Source organism: Aureobasidium namibiae (assembly GCF_000721765.1).
Source record: "Aureobasidium namibiae CBS 147.97 unplaced genomic scaffold scaffold_6, whole genome shotgun sequence".
NCBI classification, from domain to species: domain Eukaryota; kingdom Fungi; phylum Ascomycota; class Dothideomycetes; order Dothideales; family Saccotheciaceae; genus Aureobasidium; species Aureobasidium namibiae.
The window spans coordinates 175,675-188,906 of NW_013581203.1; the positions used below are offsets into that span (position 1 = coordinate 175,675).

The following is a 13,232-nucleotide window of genomic DNA, read 5'->3' on the forward strand; positions in this document are numbered from 1 at the left end:
TTTGAGATTGCGAACCACAGTGTTGATAGCCTCTACCTCTTGGTCGGTAGTCAACGGGCCATGGTAAAATCTCATGATTGAGACGACCAAGTAGATGTTGCGGTGGAGTTCTTTCAGGGAGTGCTGTCTCTGAAGTTGAGTGACGACCGGCTGCAGATGATACATGATTGGATGTGTTCTTCTCCGAGACGAGAGAGCGTACTTGCGTAGAAATATGAAGTTACACTCAGTGCACCTTCAGGGTTCGTAGTCGTGGGTTGAGAGGTATGACTTCATGTGGGAAGCACTGGCGAAATCTGCTATGATGCCACTAGAAAGACACTCGCGGCAGCGCCAATTGGGCGTACCGTTGTTGGCCATCGTTCACAGTGATGGTCTGTTACAATGCAGAGATCAGAAGGATGGAACCAGACTGCAAGTGGTTGTGTTGTTCCAGAGTTGGCGGTGTGAGTCTTGTCGAAGGGGCAAGCTTACATGTCGATTTGAATAGGTAAGTACGACCACAATCGAACATTTCGTTCGAGCAACCGCCAAGTCTCCGACTATTCATGACATCAACAACACTCTCGCATAATACAGATCCTATTGTTCTATTCGGTGTACTGCATCACTTTCACAGGAGCTTGTAGAGTAAGACGAGATCATGATGGTGCCTTGTGCCACTCGTTCATGTTTCACGTTTAGCAGATCTATGGCGTATACTAGCCGTGCATGAACACAGTTATGAGTATTTCGATCGATTATCCTTGCTCTGGCTTTCTATCAAGAGCACTTCGTCTCTGAATATGAGATTGCGGATTCAGAGATATGTAAGCAGGGCGAAAAGACGAGATCTATGTCATCCGAGGTCGACCTCGACTTCGAGCCGAAAAGAGAGACTTGGAGCCTTTCATCTGAAGTGAAAGGGGTCAAAGAGGAGCAGCCTGGAGTCTCTTTTACATCCTTACTCGAGCAAACATAGATGAATCCTTATCTACCAAGGCAGACTCGCCAATCCCCAAGCCTGAAGAGGAACAGGGCATGAGGGTACAAAGGCTTTGGGATCAGGGGCCTGTGTGAAGTATGACTAGCGATTAACCACTACACTCTCATTTCATTTGACTCTAATGACTCCATGCTGTACTTGTTCGAATGCTCGAGAGATGCGGTGCCGAGAAGAGTTGAGCTAATCCGAAAGTGGTGTTGTTTGTGGTTTATTGCGCGTTGTGGCGTCCGTCAGCTTTTGATACTCTACTTTGCTTCACAGCAACTTCTCCACCGCGTGTTTCAATCCAGCCACCAGTCACAATATCACACCTTCTGATACCACATTTGTCCAAGAAGAACATCGTCCTCTTTGGTACCAGTGCTGTGCTACAAGCTTGCTAGTAAGTCTCTCTACCTCTATATCCTCATCAGTCCATGTGAGAAGTGCTCGCATAGGCGCAAGGCCGGCGCACGCAACCAAACTCGCGAGCACCTCGTCTCACAACAGAAAACCACCTCTTTCCTCTGCTCCTCCTCTTGCACGCTCCCTCTCACCACCCTCTGATGCTCATCGCCCAAATCTAACGCGGATACACCAGGCGATATGGAGCCCTTTTCCTCGAACATGGCAGATACGTCCACGACTCCCACGGCTGCTCGCAAGGCTGAGATTGAGCGCGAGGTCGAGGCACTTGTGTACGACATGGTAGATAAAGCAGTCGAGCACGCCATGAGCGTGAAGCCGCCCTACATCTTCCCCAGCGGTGTGCCTGGTTTCGGCAACTGTATCTTGGGTCCCCGTGTCCCTCGTGTTTCGATTCCTTCTCCTGCTCTACTCGCACCTCCTGAACACCTTGGTGGCATGAAAGAGACATATGCCACTGCACTCCCCTCGACTGACGTTTCCCTTCCCGACGACTACTACGGTTCATCTCCTCTCGATCGCACCAAGCACTCTAGCACACAGCTCGCCGGCAAGAAGCGCAAGCTCAACACGCTCGAGTCCGAAGACTATGATGCAAGTATCAAACGCATCGCCCCGTCACTCAATGGCGCCCTGTCTACCCCTATGCCCACTATCTCGGAGGCTGAACACGATGCCATCGCCGACGACGAGCAGTACGAGGACGAAGCAGCCGAGCTTGTACGCCTCATCTACCAAATCAAGTACATCCTCCACCCCTACACCCAGCTCCATTCCACCTGTACCGCCACCGAGCCCCTACAAAAAGTCTACCATGCCCTCTCCTCGCAACACCACACCCTTATCGCAGTCATGAGTCTTATCCACGACGCCCTCGAGGCACTGAGACCTCTGAGAGACTACCAAGTCGTCAACATCACAAAGCTCGCAAGGAGGGAAGTGATCTTCCAGAGAGCAGGTCTTGATTCTTGTCTCGATGCTAGAGTCAAGGTCCGGCAGACGCAGATTGATGTGCAGACCCTCGAGGGGTGGTTGGCTAAAATGCAATGAGATGGATGCCCAGTGAGCATTTTATGCTGCAGGACCGTCATCCTCATTGTCACCGCTCTCACTTCTTCGTCACCTCTTCCTTTTTCACCGAGTACCTGAGTACAGCCAGCATGGGCAAGGTGTCGGCGAAGTCATTCAGTCCCAGCAGATGGTGTATCAACGCGGCGTTCCAAGATGCTCCAAACGTCGACACAGGAGAAGGAAAACGAAGCCCCTTGGAATCCATGGTCAGCAGAGAGGGCTCGTCGGAGGAGGAAAGAGGTCTTGGATCCGTTTTTTCTTTGTTCTTTTGTCGCTCGTTTTTTTCTTTTCTTCTTCTCGTCACCCCTTTTGCTTTCCTTTGTTCTTTCTTTCTTCCGCAGATGGCGCACCGAGAATGTGGGAAGGGCAATAGAACGACGAACGTGGAAACTAGGTTGGATGAAGCCCATATGGACTTGCCTACTCAACAATAATACCAGACGATGGAATTGCATTCCAGTCGAGAAACACTTAATCCTCCACATTACTCGTCTGCTTCCACCAAAACTCGCACTCCTTGCTCGCCCAGGTGTCTTCTACAAGTTGTGCAACGACGCCCAAGTTACCACCACCAGCTCTTTCGTCATTGCCCTGTCCAATGAGCATGGTATTTTCTTCCGCCCGTTCTCCCCAAGCCTTCCATTCAGGTCTCTCCCATCTTCCCTTGATTCTGTTAGGATCTCCACTCAGTACAAAAGAAACAATGTAGTCGTGGAAAGTGCCAGCGATTTCCCTCTGCGTATCCGAGACCCCAGTGACCGAAGGATCGAAACCTTCATACCACATCTGGTCTCCATGATTGGCACCACCGAGTACAGTACGATTGGTAGCCCAATGATAAACGTATACCGCAGGATCTTTGGGGTCTGCAGTAGCGTGTACAGCGGTCTGCCGCACCGGACACACATACGCGTAATGTCCATACGCAGCTTCCAGCCTTTTATACTGAGCACCCACATTCAAAGCTCTGGTATCAATATACGGCGACTCCGGATCCGTAGCTGGGTCAGGATACAGTGCATCGATTTCATCCAACTCCTCCTCAGTCAACTGCGGCAGCAAAGTCGACCAAAAGGCGCGGAAGTCTTTAGACGAAGCAACTTGTTTGGGAACATACATGGTTCCTTCATTGTGGTTGAATCCAGTGAGAATGGGCACTTTATTCCACTTTCCTGAGTTCCAACCATCCAAGGGTCGGCGGGGGATGAGTTCGTTGTCGATGACGGGTTGCCACGCCCATCTGACTGAAGGGTTGTAAGTTGCGAAGACGTTGTTGGAGGCAGAGACGATTGTGGCTTCCGAAGCGTTGCGTAAGCAAGGCAGGATGGAAACAGTGGGGAGACCATGACATCCGGCCTCTTTGAGGAATTCTTGGAATTGTGTTTCGTGGAGAGCGGAGTTGTATGGGTGGAGAGCACGGGATGTTGGGCCGCCAGATTCAATGACGGCTTTGTGGAAGAGAGGGGAGGGCGTGTTGATGTTCATGATGTGATGGCCAATCTGTAGTGTCCTTGTTAGTGTATTGCATATTGAGCGTCTTCTTGTGCCTGTACTCACCGAATGCGCACCAGCACTCAGCCCAACCAGTGTCACATCCTCAGCATCACCACCAAAAGCCGCGATGTTATCTCTAACCCACTCAAGCAACAAGACCTGATCCCACAAACCCAAATTGAGCAGTCCCTCCTCATGCGTCAACTCCGAGTTCAAGAAGCCCAAAGCACCAATACGGTAGTTGAAGCTCACAGCCACAAACGGCTCGATAGACCATCCAACCATACTGGCTGTATTGTGCATTTTTGCAGTTCCGCGATTGAAGGCTCCGCCGTGGACGTAGACCATTACGGGGACTTTCTTGTCTGAAGGCATGTTGGTGGGACGAAAGACGTTTGCGGTCAAGCAGTCTTCGGACCAGACGTCTGGACCACCGCCGGGAGGAAGGAGTTGCTTGCCAGGACATCTGGGACCGAATGCATTGGCCGTGAAGGATTTCTTGCTGGGAGGCAGAGATTGCGATTTTGCAAAGCGGAGGGAGTTGATGGGAGATTGAGCATATGGGATCCCCAGCCAGGCCTCGACAGGCACTGGGAAGTCGTTCTCGATGATCGTGCCGACCAATGAGCCCTGGGAGATGGTAACAGTGGGAAGATCTGAAGTCTCGAAACCCAGTAAACGTTGGACAGAGCCCAGGACTTGTTGTTGCAGAGAAGCGAAACTTACTGCTGCAAGAACCAGAGGAATGAGCAGAGCAAAGGCAAAGTGCCTTGACGGATTCGAAAAAGGCATGGTTGCTGATTATGAAAAAAATGATCAAGGCAGCAGATAGTAGTGGACGATGGACGCTTTTTGGTCGTTCTGATCGCCGTGAATCACGACATCGGAGCTTGGGACGCGGCCATCAATGTGATTCCTCTAGTGGGGCGGCCAACCTGATGAAGGTTCTCATGAAACTCTAGGCCGGGTCATTCGTGTGACCAGATAGCTGGGAGGATGCACTGGGAGAGGTTAGAGGTACTTTGGTACATAGACGTTATCGATAGGGCAGACGGCCTATCGCGGGGAAGCCTTCGGCCGGCCAGAAAAGGAAGCATTGCGGGGAGGGTTGGCCGCGCTCCCAGATAGGTAAGATAAGGAAAGATAGACGAGAAGACACGACTCGCTCGAATGGACAATGCTGTAGATTCAATGAGATGAACTTTGTTTCAAGGTCAAAGCAGAGCAATTGAAGGTCCGTACACTGGAGACTGACACCGGGACAATTGGACAAGCCTAATATCAGAAGCGCAACAGATACGGGCATACCGGTGAGTGCGTTGCATACTACACCTCAAGCTTTTCAGATAGGCCTAAAGCTTGCCGATTGATCCAGGTATACTTCAGCCCTGCTCCGCATATTGAGGGGAAGATAGGTTATCTTCTGACCACCACGTTCTCTTGGCGACGAAGATATACAAAGGTCGCCTCGCAGATCTGCAGAGCCCAGTCCGTTTTGCTCATGCCTCCTGTATTATTTGCAATCCGGCCAACCATGTCCCCACCCACTCAAGAAAAGATGAATGACGCTCCACGTACCGACGATATGTCTATCAAAGAAAAGGCCGTCCTTCCCGAGACTACAGAGGTTGATATCAAAGCCGGCGAGATCTCAGACCTTGATGCAGCCGAAGTCTTCCTTCGCAACCACAACTTCTCCCATGCCTACCTACACGAGTTGCTCCAGGACGAAGTAGCTTGCAAGAAGCTGGTCCGCAAGATCAACTGGACTCTCATGCCACTACTCTGCGGAACATACTTGCTCCAATATATCGACAAACAAGCATTGAGCTACGCTGCCGTTTTTGACCTGTTCACCTCAACCAAGACCACATCGGAAGAATACAGCTGGTTGACAAGTATATTCTACTTCGGGTATCTGGTTTCAGAATGGCCAAGCAGTTATCTCGCCCAGCACTTCCCTACAGGAAAGGTGTTGAGTGCTTTTGTCACTACTTGGGGTTGTGTTTTGATGTTGACGGCGGCGTGTTCGAACTTTACTGGTCTGGCCATCTGTCGCTTCATCCTTGGTTGTCTCGAGGCTCCCATCGTGAGTGATGACCCAGTCGGCTGATATTGATTGTGCTGACTTGGTGCGTAGACTCCTTGCTTTATGTTGATTGTGGGCATGTGGTTCACACAAAAAGAACAACCTGCTCGAGCTGGTATCTTCTACTGCTTCAACGGAGTTGGCAGTATGACCGGAGGCATTCTTTTCTACGGCGTCGGCCAGCTCAAAGGCTTTCCAGTGTGGAGTGAGTCGAATCTTGTATAGCGATGCAAGCGTCAAGCTGACATTTCACAGGGGTCATCTTCTTGCTCTGCGGGGGCTTGACCATCGTCTGGGGCATTGCTTTGTTCTTCCTGCTGCCTAGTAACATCATGACGGCCAGGTTCTTCTCGAGCGAAGAGAAAGCATTGCTCATCGCACGCAGTCAGACCAACCGGACCGGTATATACAGCTCAAAGATCAAGGTCTCACAGATCAAAGAAGCTTTACTTGACCCGCAGATCTGGATTTTGTTTGTTTTTGTCCTCTGCAATGAAGGCATCAACGGAGGTATGATAAGATGTATCGTTGTTGTTGTGACCAGGTTCTGATTTAGACAGGTTTCGCCAATTTCGGCAAGTTGATTGTCAAGGGTATCGCTCACGGTGATGCGCTCAAGACGACAGCATACGGCATTCCTTCGGGAGCATTCCAAGTATTCTTCGTCTTTACTGGACCGTTCATCGCGTCCAAGTTCAAGAACATCCGCACATATATCATGGCGCTGTACCTCCTGCCAACCATCATCGGAACAACTCTTGTATGGAAGCTGCCAAGATCGAACTCGAATGGCCTGCTGGTGTCCTACTACCTGGTGAGTCTTGCATCGTTACCGTATCGGATAGAAGGCTGACTTTGGCGCAGATTGGCTCTTTTGTTTCGTCTCTCGTTCTGGCACTCCAAATGCCGGCCAACAATGTCGCAGGTTACACAAAGAGGACGACTTCTACAGCAGTAGTATTCTTAGCCTACTGTATAGGAAATATATGCGGCCCTCATGCGTTCCTGGCTGCGGAGGCTCCGGTATATGAGACCGGATGCAAGTTCATCATCGCATGCGCGGCCATCCAGATAGTACTCGTGTTTGCATTGCGAGCACTATTGATCCGACGCAACAAGAAGAGAGATGCAGAATTTGGACTGGTATCTGACATGGATACAAGCGAGGAGATGATTGAGGACTTGACAGATTTCGAAAATCCCCGATTCAGATATGCGTACTGAGACGGGAGATAGAAGATAGGATTCACGATGTTAGACGACACGCTTTTCTGCCTTTTTAATATCTTTGCGTAACTTGCGAATGTCCATGTCGACACGACGAAGAGCTTGGGCCGAGTTGGCTGCGTTGATGACTGGGTCGTGCATTGCAGAGCTGAAAGACTTTTGAGATGCACGCAGCGAAGGAGGCACCAGAATGCCATACCAGTGAAGTGGATCGCGGAGTTTGTTGTGTGTCTTTTCTTTGTCGTCGGGTTTGTCTTCCTGATTTTGTTCTTCGGGTTTGTCTTCTTCCCCTTGTTCTCCGAGTTTGTCCGCCTGTTTTTCTTGGTTGTGCTTCTCCTTGGAATGCGGTGACATTTCGGTCGACTCTTTGTCCGAGTGCTTGGTCGAGGGGCAAGGCGTGTGATTGAGTTTCAAGGCAAGGTGGGAAACGTCTTTGGTGTCGATAGAAGGCTCGAAGCGAGTGGTAGCTTGCATCCGGTCGTCATAGTATTCCTGGCCATATCGAACGCGAGTAGTCGACTTGAATGTTGCCTGAGCCAGATGGAAGAAGCCAGAGGAGAAATGGCGGGCAATCTGCTGCTGAGCTTGGTGGTATGAGTCTAGGAGGGTGAGATGTTTCTCCCACAAGGTATCCAGCTGGTCGCGCAGCTCGTCCACGCCGGGTCCGGCGTTGAACTCATTCTCGTCTGCCATTATGCAGGTTCAGCAATGTTTGTGGTGTACAGAGAGAAAGGCCAATCACGGAGGAGACGCGGATGTGGAAGCTCCACGGTCTTGGCATTTGGAGATGGGATGATGGAATTGGCGATTGAGATTGTTTGAGATGCGACCAAGACAACCAGGATGGTCTTGATCTCACGGCCGCCGTCGCTGCTACGGCCACTACGACTCAAGCGCCTGCCGCATGCGTCGTCGCTGCGACTGTTTACGCAAAACCGCCCGCTCCTTCTCATCACACGCACATCGTCACCTCGACCGCAACTTCCGTATCTGTCGCAACCTTCACGGAACGCCTTTGCCCCGAGACAGACAGCGCGTTTCCTGACGACCGAGAACAAGAACTATGTCAAAGAGCAGGTCTGGCTGGCTGCCAAGTGGTCTGCCGTCGGATGGTCTTTCTTCTTTCTCGGAGTCGTCGCTCTCTACGGCATCAACCAGGAAGTGCTCGAACGCAACACTCCTTCCCCTGATGACTGGTCCTTCTTCTCGCGCAACCACTTCCGATGCGCCAATGCTGCCATCAAGCCGGATCATGAATACACCGACTGGGCTCAAGTCGCCACAGAGTTCCGAAGATGCCTGGAGAGACTCGAGAATCCCGACATTGACGGCAAGGGCACAACCCCTCTTGTCCCTGCTATGGAGCATATCCGCGGCGTCAACCCATCGGCTTTCGATGTCTCGGAGAAGTCGTATGCATGGAAGGAAGGCTATTTCCAGGTCGTCATGCAGTGCGCCCGCGCCTCGGAACACATCGACAACATGGTCCTCGACACTTCTCGAGCCATCATCTTCCCCAAGGACGTTGTCATTGGTCCCTCAAACCCCAACCCTCGCCCTTGTCCCCCGGGTGCCGAGGCCGCTCCTCGTGAAGAGGATTGCGGTAGAGCATATGCCCCACCAGAGACTTTCTACCTCAAGGTCTTGACTGGTCTCGGTTTCTCCAGCCGTCAGAGGATTGAGGCTGCTCTAGCATATGCCAACTGGCTTGAGATCAAGGGTTTGAGCGATTCTGCCGATGAGACCTACAAGTGGGCTGTCGACATCGCTGCTTCTGCTCTCCCAGCATCCAACGCTGTCATCGACCAGGACACCTCGATTCTTCGTGTGCAGGAAGCCACCCCGCCCAGCCCTAACCTCCTCCGTACGGCCACTGCTCTCGCTACACACCGTGCTCGTTCTGGCAATGTCACCTCTGCTCTCCCCATCTTCCTGTCTGTTCTCCGTGCTCGTCACGCCTCTCCAGTCGATATCGCCCCTGCAACCAGATCCGAGCACAGACCCTTCTACGTCTCGGATCCGACAAATACTGACATTGGCTCTTTCATCAACATCGTCAAGTCTCTCCTCACTCCTCCTTCCTACCCCGCTGAGCCTCCATCTGGCGATGAGCCATTCTTGCGCCAACCTGCCTTTGTTCCTGACTGCACCGAAGCCGAGCTGATGCTCTACATCGGCGAGATTCTCTTCGCAACTGCCTCTTCCGGTCGCGAAGACGAAGGTCTTGGCTGGACCAAGCAAGCCGTCGCCATCGCTGAGAAGGGCACCTCTTCCAACGACGTCCTGCCTGAGGACCGCGACAAGTGCAAGGCATGTCTCGAGACTGGTATTGCCAACTGGGGTGCCATGGTCGCAAAGCTACTGAGGGAGTCTCAGTCCAAGCCTGCTCCTTCCTCCTCGTGGTTCTCGAGTAGCAAGACAGAGAACAAAGAGTCCCACTGGGAAAACGAATTGCGTGCAGTTGAGGAAACTCGCATGAACCTCATTACTCAAGGCATCAACTCGAAGCTCGCTGCTGCTCCTCAGCGAACTGGTACCTTCATTGGTTGAGAGGCTGCATCCAATTAATGCGCCTACACCAACACCTCATCACGATATACGACCGAGCTGAATCGCCTCGGATACCGGTATCCAGGCCGGTAATCTCGGAAACTCGACCATGCACGCTCTCCCGCTCGAGAAGGAGCTCACCAAGCTCGTCGAGTTCTCCCTTGCGAGATTCGAAGCACTTGTCTCATGGAAGCTCTGTCCGAATTGTGTAGAGCCAGAGCCCCGCCGCAATCTCTGCTCAGCGAGAGAAGCGTCAATCGACGTCAGGTCCCGATTGCCAGCACGAATCTCACAAGACTGCGTTGCAGCACTTCGAGTCCGAACGCAACCTGTCTATAGCTATTAAAGTAAACACAACCAATGTTACACCACACACCCAAACATCCATCCCATGATTCCGTTAAACCACAAGAACCAGAGTTCGGGCAAACAGTTGGCCGAAGGATGACTAAGCCAAGACCCGCAAATCGGACCATCTTTCCTCTTACCAAACTGTGTCCACATCTATGTGATAGGATGATCCTCAGACAATTGTTTCCTCGGAAGCATTTGCGATCGTGACAATGTTTGCGGAGATAGCTAATTATGCCAATGATGCTGGTACGTTGTTTTCCACTTTTTCGTCGTTCATGAGTATTTCTGCCCGTTTTTCGCATGCCTCGGGGTAGCGCTTTGCCGAGCGAGACGTTTCGCATGCCATACAAAGGACGGTTTTCGCAACCCACCCAAATGAGAAAGAACATGGAAAAGCAAGTGAGAATGCAAAAACGACACCAGAAGCTCACTAGCTGTTCTCTACTTTTGTTGACTCGGGTCTTCCGCATGGTTCGCTATACACGACCTTTTGGATTACGTCAATGATTGGAGAAAAAAGACTGACGGTGATCATGTATAGCGGCGGTGGAGAAGTCATTGAGATTGCTACAGGCTCTTGTGCAGATAGCTGCTGGAACTGCTTCATCGGCTGCTGATGCAAAGACCTGGAGTACGGCGAGGGGACATTTTGCTCTTGGTACGTTATTCTTTCATCATCCTTCTTGTACCCTTTCTTCCTTTCTCTGTCAGCAGTGGTGTTGTAGAGGTATGGCGTCGATCTTCACGGGACTGTGAGGAACTGGATCACAGAATGTAGCATGTTTGATGTGCTTTGCGAGAAAATCCCCACATCCAGCGTGTGCACATATGCGAGCGCCACGAACCTCACCTTCAAGATTTTCCAAGTCACAATTGAGAAAAATGACACAGAAACTGACAAGTTCTAGCACGCCGCTACCTCCGCCTCTTCAAATGGATAGATTTCAGCCAACTCACTCTCCAATCCCTCTCCGAACCCGACTCCATACGCCGTGCTCTCAAGACCTCCAAAAACGCTCTCTTAGCCCTCTATTTCTTTATGGAAATGTTCTGTATCGTGCGTTTCTCCTCCTTTTTCCCTCCCTTTCCCCTCCTTGCCCCTCTGGGTTGTGCTGCAAGCGACGACTAACGAGAGAACCCAAAGACCAACGCCATGACCCTCACCACCTCCCCCTTCTTAACCTCCCTCCAACACCACGCCCTCCAAATCTGGTTTTTGGCCATCAGCGTCTCTCTCCTACTCACCTTCTACGACCTCCTCTCTTCCCACGCATCCAAAAAGCAACTCTACACCGCTCTCCTCGTCGACTCTTGCGATATCCTGATCCCTGGCTCTGCGGTAGGTTGGATCCCCGCTTCTTCGGTGACTGTGGGTGTAGCGAGCAGTGTTTCTAGTGTGATGGTCGGACAGCAGATTTGGGGCAGGGTGCAAAAGCAAGCTAGAGAGGTGGAGCAGAAGAGGAGGGAGAAGGCGGCGAGGAAGGTTAGATTTGGGGTTGGGACTAAAGAGGGAGAGACAGAGAAAGAGGGGATAGAGGAGAAGATGGGGGCAGAGAAGAAGGCAAATGGGAATGGTGTTGTCAATGGGAGTGTCAAAGCGCTGGTTAATGCAACGGGAGATGGGAATGGGAGTGTAAAGAAGAGGGCGAAGAAAGCGTGAGTGCCAAGTCGCAGTCTTTTCTGCCATGTTCGAGAGTTCGATGGACATGTAATAAACATAGAAGATTTGAATATCATCAACACTTCCAGCAATTGGATTTGTGTATCGCGTATCTGATATATGAGAATGAGCACACATCGATGACAGACACCACTCGACCTGCTTATCAATTACAACAGCCGTGCATGCTACATGAAGCAAAAGAAGGAGTGAGTGAGTTGGTCTCGTCGGGAGACTTACTTACTCCTTTTCCTCGATACCAAAAACAACGCTCCTGACGGGAGGACCGAGAGCAAAAGAAGGGGTCTCGCCGGGAATCGAACCCGGGACCACTCGCAACATAGACTTAGAGTTTTCAAGAATGACCGACGCCAATCTCCCTAAGCGAGTATCATACCGCTAGACCACGAGACCTGATCAACAGGTGATTGATGAAGGACTTTTCGGTTTTAGAAAATATATTGCTTTGTACAAGAGGCGAAGCAGATGAGGCTGGCCGGCTGGCTGCTCGTCGCAGTCTACTTTTCACATGCTCGCCCGTTTTTGACTTTTGTGCAAACACAAATTACGGCAGATGGGTGCGCAACCGAAGGCGGCAGAGGGGCAGCGGGGTGTGGAAACCGTGCAAGTGCCACCCGCGTTCGTTAAAGACAGAAGTGCGCATGCGATGAAACAGAACAAGGCGGTGAGATCTAGCGACAGACCAGGCAAGGCAGAACCGAGAAAGTGTCTTTGGAAAAGCCTCCTTGTCTGTACCGAGTCCAGCGACGGGAGAGATCTGACGTGCCATGTTGTGGTTCCTGGGATTGTTCAGCAAAGGACAAGGTTAACTGGAGATTAGCGAAGCATGCCATCAAAGGCGTCAACGGGTTTGCTGATCCACCTTCTGTACTACATGTCTTCTTTGCCGTGAGTGCGCTGCTATGCGAGCATGGCAACGTTGTTCGGAGTAACTTGTCAGGTGTTCGGACAGAATTAGAAGGTGTTTGGACGACAGAGTTGACAAAAGGGCCTTTTCTCTCCAATGGAGAGACTGGAGACGGAAGCGAAGCGGGGCGTCTCCGGGGCCTCCATACAAGTTCTGTAGTATGGAGTCGGTGGCATGTCGGCGATGTCGTCGATATCATGTGCGACCTGACGGAAACAGGTGTCGTTGTGTGATGGTAGGGTTTGGGAATAGGGCGCAGCTAGGGCACGGGTATGAAGCGAGTTCAGAAGGATTTTGGAAGTCTCACAAGAGGTAGCACTACGGAGACAAGCTTCCGGAGAAAGCGATGTACGCGAACTGCAAGACTGTCGCATGTCAAGGATATGTGTCGTAGAAGCAACAGTCGACATGGAAGTGTTCAGGATGTGAGAAGAGCAGAGGCTTGCAGCAGTCCAGGCCTTGGGAATAG

At 51.4% G+C, this 13,232-nt stretch overlaps 6 protein-coding genes across 6 annotated transcripts; 4 read left to right on the forward strand and 2 right to left on the reverse strand.

Moving 5' to 3' along the window:
* Positions 1 to 1,591: 1,591 nt before the first annotated feature.
* On the forward strand, positions 1,592 to 2,456 carry M436DRAFT_80674 (uncharacterized protein; the record flags this gene model as incomplete). Its single annotated transcript, XM_013573308.1, has 2 exons — positions 1,592 to 2,380; positions 2,442 to 2,456. 2 exons carry the CDS (start codon positions 1,592 to 1,594, stop codon positions 2,454 to 2,456), a joined length of 804 nt encoding a protein of 267 aa, XP_013428762.1.
* Positions 2,457 to 2,932: 476 nt separating this feature from the next.
* On the reverse strand, positions 2,933 to 4,747 carry M436DRAFT_62641 (alpha/beta-hydrolase; the record flags this gene model as incomplete). The annotated part of the gene is made up of 3 exons (XM_013573170.1): positions 2,933 to 3,961; positions 4,019 to 4,585; positions 4,682 to 4,747. 3 exons carry the CDS (start codon positions 4,745 to 4,747, stop codon positions 2,933 to 2,935), a joined length of 1,662 nt encoding a protein of 553 aa, XP_013428624.1.
* Positions 4,748 to 5,489: 742 nt separating this feature from the next.
* Positions 5,490 to 7,268, forward strand: M436DRAFT_71688 (MFS general substrate transporter; the record flags this gene model as incomplete). Its single annotated transcript, XM_013573232.1, has 6 exons — positions 5,490 to 5,529; positions 5,581 to 6,044; positions 6,096 to 6,249; positions 6,300 to 6,554; positions 6,605 to 6,858; positions 6,909 to 7,268. 6 exons carry the CDS (start codon positions 5,490 to 5,492, stop codon positions 7,266 to 7,268), a joined length of 1,527 nt encoding a protein of 508 aa, XP_013428686.1.
* A 30-nt stretch (positions 7,269 to 7,298) lies between these two features.
* M436DRAFT_80677 (uncharacterized protein) lies at positions 7,299 to 7,964 on the reverse strand (the record flags this gene model as incomplete). Its single annotated transcript, XM_013573309.1, has 1 exon — positions 7,299 to 7,964. The coding sequence occupies one exon, from the start codon at positions 7,962 to 7,964 to the stop codon at positions 7,299 to 7,301; it is 666 nt and encodes a 221-aa protein (XP_013428763.1).
* A 225-nt stretch (positions 7,965 to 8,189) lies between these two features.
* Positions 8,190 to 9,677, forward strand: M436DRAFT_16139 (uncharacterized protein; the record flags this gene model as incomplete). Its single annotated transcript, XM_013572902.1, has 1 exon — positions 8,190 to 9,677. A coding segment is annotated over one exon (1,488 nt), but the record flags the coding sequence as incomplete, so codon positions are not given.
* A 1,038-nt stretch (positions 9,678 to 10,715) lies between these two features.
* M436DRAFT_17934 (uncharacterized protein) lies at positions 10,716 to 11,613 on the forward strand (the record flags this gene model as incomplete). The annotated part of the gene is made up of 3 exons (XM_013572904.1): positions 10,716 to 10,833; positions 11,084 to 11,232; positions 11,320 to 11,613. Coding segments are annotated over 3 exons (561 nt in total), but the record flags the coding sequence as incomplete, so codon positions are not given.
* Positions 11,614 to 13,232: the final 1,619 nt, after the last annotated feature.